The sequence below is a fragment of the Carlito syrichta genome, unplaced genomic scaffold (genome assembly GCF_000164805.1).
Source record: "Carlito syrichta isolate Samal-C Ts95f unplaced genomic scaffold, Tarsius_syrichta-2.0.1 Scaffold151675, whole genome shotgun sequence".
NCBI classification, from domain to species: Eukaryota; Metazoa; Chordata; class Mammalia; order Primates; family Tarsiidae; genus Carlito; species Carlito syrichta.
In genome coordinates this window covers 64,418-72,577 of record NW_007095771.1, presented here as the reverse complement: position 1 = coordinate 72,577, position 8,160 = coordinate 64,418, and the positions used below count along the sequence as shown (strand labels likewise).

At 58.6% G+C, this 8,160-nt stretch overlaps 1 protein-coding gene across 1 annotated transcript in view; it reads left to right on the top strand.

The window, feature by feature from the left end:
• Positions 1 to 578: 578 nt before the first annotated feature.
• AMDHD1 (amidohydrolase domain containing 1) overlaps positions 579 to 8,160 on the top strand; it is a gene marked incomplete at its 5' end in the record, with an annotated part of 13,343 nt that continues 5,761 nt past the window's right edge. The window contains 5 exons of the mRNA XM_021708847.1: positions 579 to 686; positions 1,178 to 1,284; positions 3,311 to 3,375; positions 5,927 to 6,204; positions 7,070 to 7,295. Coding sequence (XP_021564522.1) covers positions 579 to 686; positions 1,178 to 1,284; positions 3,311 to 3,375; positions 5,927 to 6,204; positions 7,070 to 7,295 — 784 coding nt within the window. The remainder of the gene's footprint in view (positions 687 to 1,177; positions 1,285 to 3,310; positions 3,376 to 5,926; positions 6,205 to 7,069; positions 7,296 to 8,160) is intronic.

Below are 8,160 nucleotides of genomic sequence, written 5' to 3'. Positions count from 1 at the left end.
GAGCGAGAGAGAAAAACCCTCCTTGCCCTGCTTCTCTGCCTGCGACCACCTTGAGGGTCCCAGGAGAGAGTGGTGAGAGAGGAAGAAAGACACAGACACAAAGACACAAAGGAAAGCTGGGGCCGGGGGACACTTTCCTCGGATGGGGGAGAAGTGGCCCTGAACTAGCTCAGCACGTTTGTTTGGTAACCAAGCACGGAGGAAGCTGGGAGGGATTCAGGTCTGTGAGGGAGCCGACGTGGAATTGGGTGGCTGCCTCAAGGCGAGCTGTCCCGTGGTGGTCCGGTGGTGGCAAAGGCTTCCTCTGTCCGACGTGCACCTGGAAGCGTGGGCCTCGGAGCCGCCCTCCGGGTGGTGGGTGGCAGGCGGCGTGCCACACCTTTGGCCAGGATGCAGAGCGCCCGAGCGAGACCTTGCCTTGGCTCGAGCCTTTCCTCCAGGCCGCTCTGGTCGGCCCCGCGTCACACCCGCCCCCGACACCGCCCCCCCAAAGTGCGTCCTGCCTGGCACACCCACGGCCGGTACTCGCCTTCCCTGGTGCCAGCTGCCCTTCCTCCGGTGTCCGCCCCCTCATCCAGACCACCCGAGTCCCGCTTCTGGCTCCCGCTGCGGGCGCCCCAGCCCTTACCTGCGGCTGACAGCACTCAGTCCTCAGGTCTGCCGCTGGCTCCCGAGGCGGGAACTCGGTCTGCGGGGAGTGAGCAAGCCCCATGTCCGCTGGGGCCGAAGCGAGAGGGAAGCACGTGTCCCTCCGGCATGGGCTGGCTGGGGTCCTCAGGTCTGCATGCTCTGCCTGCGTGGCCACTTTCTCCACAATCCCAGAGCTGCTGTCCCTGATTATGGTGTCGACGTCGCAGCCAGCAGGCGGGGAGGGAAGACAGCCCTGTTGTCAGGGCGTGGCCAGGTAGGGGGCCGGAGGCGTGGTCTTTCTTCTCTGCGGTGTGTGCAGTGGACCCGCAGGGCCCTAGGGCTGAGCGGAGGGGAATGCTGCTCTTGGGGCCAGCTGCTTCCGTCTGGACGTGGCTAGGGTCACTCCCCAAGGACTTGGGTGCGAGAAGGAAGCACAGTGGATGTTGGTTCCTTGACACCCCGGCCTCTGAAAACCTAGTTTCAATCACTAGTCAGGTTTCTCCAAGATCTCCCCAAGCCTCCCTGTGATTTCTGGATTTTTCCTCAGTGATGGCCTGATAGAAGCCATCGGTCCTGCTGATGCTATCCGGAGACAGTTTCCCGAGGAGGCGTTCGATGAGGTGATCGACTGCACTGGGAAGTGCGTCCTGCCAGGTACCTCTCTCGTGGGGACGCTCGAGCTGGGGTTTCCAGGTTCGCTCTAGGGTGTCGAGGGAAGAACAGCTGCTTGCTCTAAGCAGGGTCTATGCAGCAGAGACCACAAGTCACCACAGCTCCGTGGAGCGATGTTCTGCTGCCGGATGTCTCGCTGCGTCGCCAGCGTGAGCCCCGCTGATCCTTACAGCTGCCCTCGGGAGGGGTCCCCGTCTACGCGTGCCCGGTGAGAAGGCGGAGGGCGGGCTGAGCCTCTCACCCAGGGCTACTAACCAGGCAAGGACGTGCTGGGAGTTGAACTCACTCCTTCGCTCCACCCCCTCCTGCCCACGGAGAGGCCCGCGGTGCGGTGCTGAGGCTCAAAACAGTCAAAGAACACTGTTCACCCACTGACAGGGACACGGCCGCGGCTCTCCCCTGATGACAGGAACGCCCCCGATGTGTACAGGGTGGGAACCAAGGGACCTGCTCCAGGCAGGGGAGAAAAACGCCCTGGACATCCCACCCCAGGTCTCTTACGTCTGTAGTGATCGACAGCAGAACCTCGTATCCGCCGCCGCCTCATGCAGTGTCTGTCGTGTGGCTTCACGTGGCCATCTAAAGCAGGCTTCACAAGTCTGAGTTCCACACCAACACGGGCTTCACGTTTCCTTTTAAGTCAAAGGTTATGTAAAAGTATAGATTTTCATGTGACATAAATAATATGTAATAATGTGCTATAAAATATATCAAATTTATTTATTTAAAATATATATACCATATCAGATATATACCACGATATGATATTATATTACATGTCATATACTATTATATAAGTATATTACATATTTATAATATACACATACATGAACATACAAATATAATACAGTTAGGTTGTAGATATAAATGTAATAATATACATGTATAAGCTTTTTTTTGTCAGAATCTCACTCTGTCACCCAGGCTGGAGTGCAGTGACACGCTCACGGCCACCACAGCCTCGACCTGCTGGGCTCAGGTATTCCTTCTGCCTCAGCCTTCCAAGTAGCTGGAACTGCAGGCACACACCACCATGCCTGACTACTTTTTTGATTTATTGTAAAGATGAGGTCTCTCCAAGTTGACCAGGCTGGTCTCAAACCCGTGGGCTCAATCAGTCCTCTCACCTCGGCCTCCCAAAGTGCTGGGATTATAGGCATGAGCCACCATGCATACATAAACTTTTACTTAAAAGTCTATATTTTAGGTGGAAGGATCGCCAGAGCCCAGCAGGTGAGGCTGCGGTGGCCGGGAGCGGCCACTGCACTCCAGTCTGGGTGACAGAGTGAGACTCCAACTCAAAAAAAAAAAAAAAGTCTATATTTTAATATAGATAATAGAAGATAATATCATATATTTTGATATCGTCTACGGAGACGTCTCTATCTCTGAGCTGTTTGCTGTGAACGTCGGACAGCTTCTCTGTTCTCGTTCCTGGGTCAGGAGATAAGTCGGGTGAATTGTTCTGAGAGGAGGACTGTGGCGGACGCGGTCTGAGCCAGGACTTCTGATCGGAGTCCACCCAGAGCCCCCAGAGAGCCATTTGGTCCGTAGGTGTTTGCACGTTCTAGAGAGCACCGGGACAGAGTCTCGCGGCTGCCACGGACCCTCCAGCTTCCCCTTCACCCCGTTCACACTTCCCCCTCGGGGTGGGGGCGGGTATAGTGTTCAGTGTGCACACGCAGGTCACGTCTGGGCGAAGTGGTCCTGGCTCTTGCTACCCGGCGGGCCTGGCAGCCTGGACTGAGAGTCGATCTCATGAGCTGGGAACTCGGTGTGGAGGCGCCACCTCCCTGTGGAGAGTGTTTTTGTCAAGTCACGCCACCTCCCCCGAGCCAGCTGGACAGCCACGCCCCAGGCAGTCTTCCTCTCCGCTGCGAGGACAGCATGGGACAGATTCCTCCTCCCCCTACGGATGGCGGCCCACGGTGTCTCCCAGGGGCAGCACCTGGCTGGCTGTGGCACCCTCCGACCCCCAGCCTCACGAGGGCTGGTTTTCTGATTGCAGGTCTGGTGGACGCACACACGCATCCGGTGTGGGACGGGGACAGAGTGCACGAGTTTGCAATGAAGGTACCTGCGACAGGGAACGGGCGGTCCACAGCAGGCCAAGTGCAGAGTCCCTTCCCGAAGGGCGACCGGGCCGGCGTGCTCTGCGGCTGCGGCCGCCCTTTCTTTCCACGCGGTGATCCGCCCGGGCATGGCAGCACGTGACGGCAGAGCTTAGTGAGAACGCCCCAAGCCTTACGTCGTGCCCAGGGCTCGGGGCCATTTTCAGTATTGTAGTTTTTGAAATGCTTGGTTGTAGCATCCTGTTTCTTTTTATTTTTCTTTAGAGATGGGAGGGGCCTTGCTATTGTCCACGCAGGCCTCGAACTCCTGGGCTCAAGCCGTCCCCTCTCCCGTCCCCTCCTTCACCTCAGCCTCTAGAAACAGCTGAGCTGTCTCGCCCTCTAATTCCCCTCTTCTTCCTTCTCCCCATTCCAAATCACGACCTCCAGTGGCCTTTGAAAGGGCTCCAAGAAACAGTTTGAAAATCACGATTCATGGGAGCCAAGCTTGGAAAAATACATTGCTAATCACAAAATCAAGTGCCTTACTTATATTGTTATCTTTTTTCAGAAAAATGACACTTACTAAGAATCATAGCTGTGCCCGGTGGCTCACACCCATGATCTCAGCTCTTTGGGAGGCTGCGGTGAGAGAGCCGCTTGAGGCCAAGAGGTCAAGACCAGCCTGGGCAGCATAATGAGACCTTCTCTTTAAAAAATGTCCAAAAATTGGCAGGCATGCTGGTGCCATCCCAGCTGCTTGGGAGGCTGAGGCTGAAAGATTGTCTGGGCCCAGGAGTTCAAGCCTGCGGTGAGCCATGAGCCTGCCACTGCACTCCAGCCTGGGCAACAGTGTGTGAGTCCCTGACACAAAAAAAAGAAAAAGAATCATAGAACATCATCTGTGTTAGTTGTATATTAGCTGTAGTCAACTCCTAAGTCCCTGGTTGGAGCCACTGTCACACTGTTAAGGAAACAAAAATGTGAGCCGGGCTCGGTGGCTCAGCCTGTCATCCCACGCTTTGGGAGGCTGAGGTGAGTGGATGGCCTGAGCCCGCGGGTTCGAGACCCGCCTGGGCAACTTGGTGAGACCTTGTCTCTATAATAAATCAAAAAACTAGCTGGGCGTGGTAGCGCGCGCCTGTAGTTCCAGCTACTCGGAAGGCTGAGGCGGAAGGATCGCCGGAGCCCAGCAGGTCGAGGCTGCGGTGGCCGGGAGCGGCCACTGCGCTCCAGTCTGGGAGACAGAGTGAGACTCCAAATCCAAAAAAAAAAAATGTGCATGGTAGCAGCTAAACTGGCTTATTTAAGAAAAATTAATTCTTTTCTTTCGCTAGTATGCCCCTTCCTTGGCAAACCAGAGCTGTTTTGAAGACAGTTTTATGACATCACAGAATTTCAGAGCCAAGAGCTACCTCCCTGGACACAGGCAGGGCAGGTCCAGAGAAGCACAGGGTGTGGGTGGAAGGCGCTGGCCGGAGGGGGCAGACCCAGGGGAGCCCTGGCCCGAGGTCCCCGGGGTCTGCACTGCACTCCTTGCTGCCCACAGGACCCCGGAAGAGCCTCTGCATTCGCTTGCGCAGCAAGGGTCACGCTGCAGACTCGGGCGCCAGATATCGGGCCGTGGAAGCGCCCTCGGTCTCTGCGGCGGAGGCTGTGGGGCTCCCAGCGCCGCCTCCGCTCTGCCTTCTCCAGCCGAGGGGCCTGGGGAGGCTGCGGCTAGGCCGGGCACCCGGGGACGAGGGGGCCGCTGAGCACCGAACGCCTTCCTCCCGACCGGCTTGGAAGAGCAGCCGCCCCGAGGCCCCAGCATCCACCGGCCACATGGCCCAGTCCTGCAGCTCCAGCCCTTCCAGGACCCTCCCCTGCTCCCTGCAAGCCCGCGTCTGGCCGTGAGGCCTCCGGGGCCACGTGTCCATCGGCCCTTCTGACCTGACCTGCTGGTGCTTGGGCCAAGACGCTGCTTTTCCCTCCCTCCTTCCTCCTCCCGCCCTCCTTCCCTCCGTCTCTCCGTCCTTCCTACCTTTCTTCTGATTTGTTTCCCCCACGTTTTTAGAGACGGGTTTCACTCTGTCTCCCAGGCTGGTCTCAATCCCCTGGGCTCAAGCAACCCTCCCGCCTCAGCCTCCCAAAGGACTGGAATTCCAGGGATGTGCCAGCGTGCCTGGTGTCCCTCGCATGTTTAAATATCATTATGGACTCATGGGTGTGAGTGTTTGATATGTTTTAATCGATTGAGGTTATTTTTCTAATCAGTTACCACGACTTTGTCCGTGGCTAGGAGGAACTTACTTAGGCTGGTTCCTGAGTCCTTGAGACACAGGAGTCCTTTGACAGCTTTTCCCTTTATATATTTTTGCATTTTAAACCCACTTTTAGTATTTATTTTTATGGAGATGGGGTCTTGTTAAATTGTCCAGGCGGGTCTTCACCCCCTGGGCTCAAGCGATCCTCCCGCCTCAGCCTTCCCCAGTCCTGGGATGGCAGGCGGGTGCCACGAGGCTTCTCGGCCACGTGTGGTGTCCCTGGCGGCGGCTCTGGCTGGTGCTGGCTGACGGTGGGGCTGTGCTTAGTTGGCAGGCGCCTCGTACATGGACATCCACCGGGCCGGTGGGGGCATCCACTACACGGTGGAGCACACGCGCCAGGCCTCGGATGAGCAGCTGTTCGAGGCACTGGTGCGGCGGCTGCAGGCCATGGTGCGCGCGGGCACCACGCTGGTCGAGGGCAAGAGCGGCTATGGCCTGGACCTGGACACCGAGCTCAAGATGCTGCGTGTGCTGGAGCGCGCCCGGCGCCAGGGTGGCGTGGGCATCTCCACCACCTACTGCGGGGCGCACGCCGTGCCCAGGTAGCCTGGGGGGACTCGGGGCTTGGAGAACAGGGGCACTGGGGGGAGACTCAGAGCCTGGAGAGCCACGTGGGAGGCTACTCAGGGCTTGAAGAAGGCGGGAGAGGGGGCCTGAGGACCGCATGGGGGCCCTGCTCTTGTTCCTGCGGGGAGCCAGGGCCACGCTAGGAAGGATGCGGGACCCCCTCGCAGCTCGCGGCTGGAGGAGCCACCGCCGCCACCCCCCGCTGGGCTTCTGGGGGGAGGACCGCGCCTGGGCTCTTGTGGTGTGAGCAGAGCGGCGCCCGTGGGTCCTTTCGGATGACAGGGCTTAATCGCAGCGTTTCCGGTGATGGCTGCCTGGGTCACGGCACCCCGGGAGCGAACAGCAGCACCGGCAGGAGGCGGAGCCAAGCTTGCCGCTGGTGCCTGAGTGCGCCTCTCGGCTCCTGTTTCTTCCTTCACAGCAAGCATGTCCTTTTTGCTGTGGCCAGTGCCTTTAGCCTTTGTTTAAAAAGCTGCTTCTCCGCAGCCTTACGGGAGAGACTCTGTCCCCTCCGGGCCGTGTCGTGTCCATTCAGGCTCCCCGCGGGCCTGGAGTGTCTAGGTAGGAAGGGCTCTGGTTCCAGAACTCACAGAGCCATTCCAAAAAAATGGGCCTCGAGCACGCCACCCGGGATCTCCCAGTTCTTTCGTGGTCCTAAGCTTTGGTAACGGAGATGCTCAATGCCACAGGCTTTTAGGGGGCCCAATGGGCGAGGGTCCTGCCTTAGAACTTTGATGTCTCCTCTGCCCCGCTGAGGCTCGTGGCCATTGGCCGATGCTCATTCTCAGGGTCTCTGTATGTCCACGAAAGTGCCCACGGTAATCTCGCCTCCCCCCCCAGGGGAAAAACCGCATCGGAAGCTGCCGATGACATTGTCCAGAAGCACCTACCACGACTGCAGGAGCTCATCAGGACGGGAGAGGTGCATGTGGACAACATCGATGTGTTCTGCGAGGAGGGTGTCTTTGACCTGGACACCACTCGGCGGATCCTGCAGCGTGGCAAGGCCATGGGGCTGCTGATCAACTTCCACGGGGACGAGCTGCGCCCGATGGGGGCGGCCGAGGTAACGGTGGCCTCTGCCTCTCCGCCTCCATGCTCCCTGCCGTCCAGGACCGGGAGGGCTCAGTTGGCTTAGAGCCTTCCAGACCGAGAGCCAGGAGATGTCTGCCCACTGTGCAGTCTGGGCCGGCTGAGCCTTGAAAACCCAGAGCTCCCTCACACACTTACTTCGAGCGTCGTCTGTCGGTGTGATGAGTAGAAGAGGGGCACCCTGTGGTGGCCGAGCCACTCCCCACGCTTTTTGGGTTGCACTCAAAGCCACGCTAGCCAGGTGTGTGAGTTCCACACGTAACTTCCGGGTCTTCCTGTGGTGGCTTCCAGGCCTGGGGCGGGGGCACACCGGAAGCTGACACAGGCTGAGCTTCACATCTGTGTGGCCTGCCCATAGGCAGTCACGCATGCGTCCCCTCAGCCAGCGCCCCTGGTCTACCGTGGACCAGGCCCTGTTGTGGGCACTGAGAATTCTGCAGTGAGATGGAAGTGCCTGCAGCTGTGAGTCTAGACTTCTGTCCTCCAGAGCCTGGACCTAAATAAACAAGCCGTGAATACGGGGACAGACGGCCCACCGGGTCCGTCGCACCACGTCCAGTTTGATCTCTTCATGTCACTTAGAGTCTTGACCTGTGTGTCCTGCCCCAGTGAGGGATGCCCACATCCATCGCTTGGGTCATTGTGACTGCTCCCGCCCGTCACCTGCCGCATGTCGCCCACCCCCAAGTCCTCTCACTTCTCCCAAGTATCCCTGGACCCGTTCTCTCACCCCTGACGCCTGGACGCCTCACGTTCCTGTTTCCAAGTGTCGGGCTGCTCTTGCGTCTGGGAACAGGGCCCTAGAGGCACTCGAGCAGACTTCCAGCAGCCCATCAGAG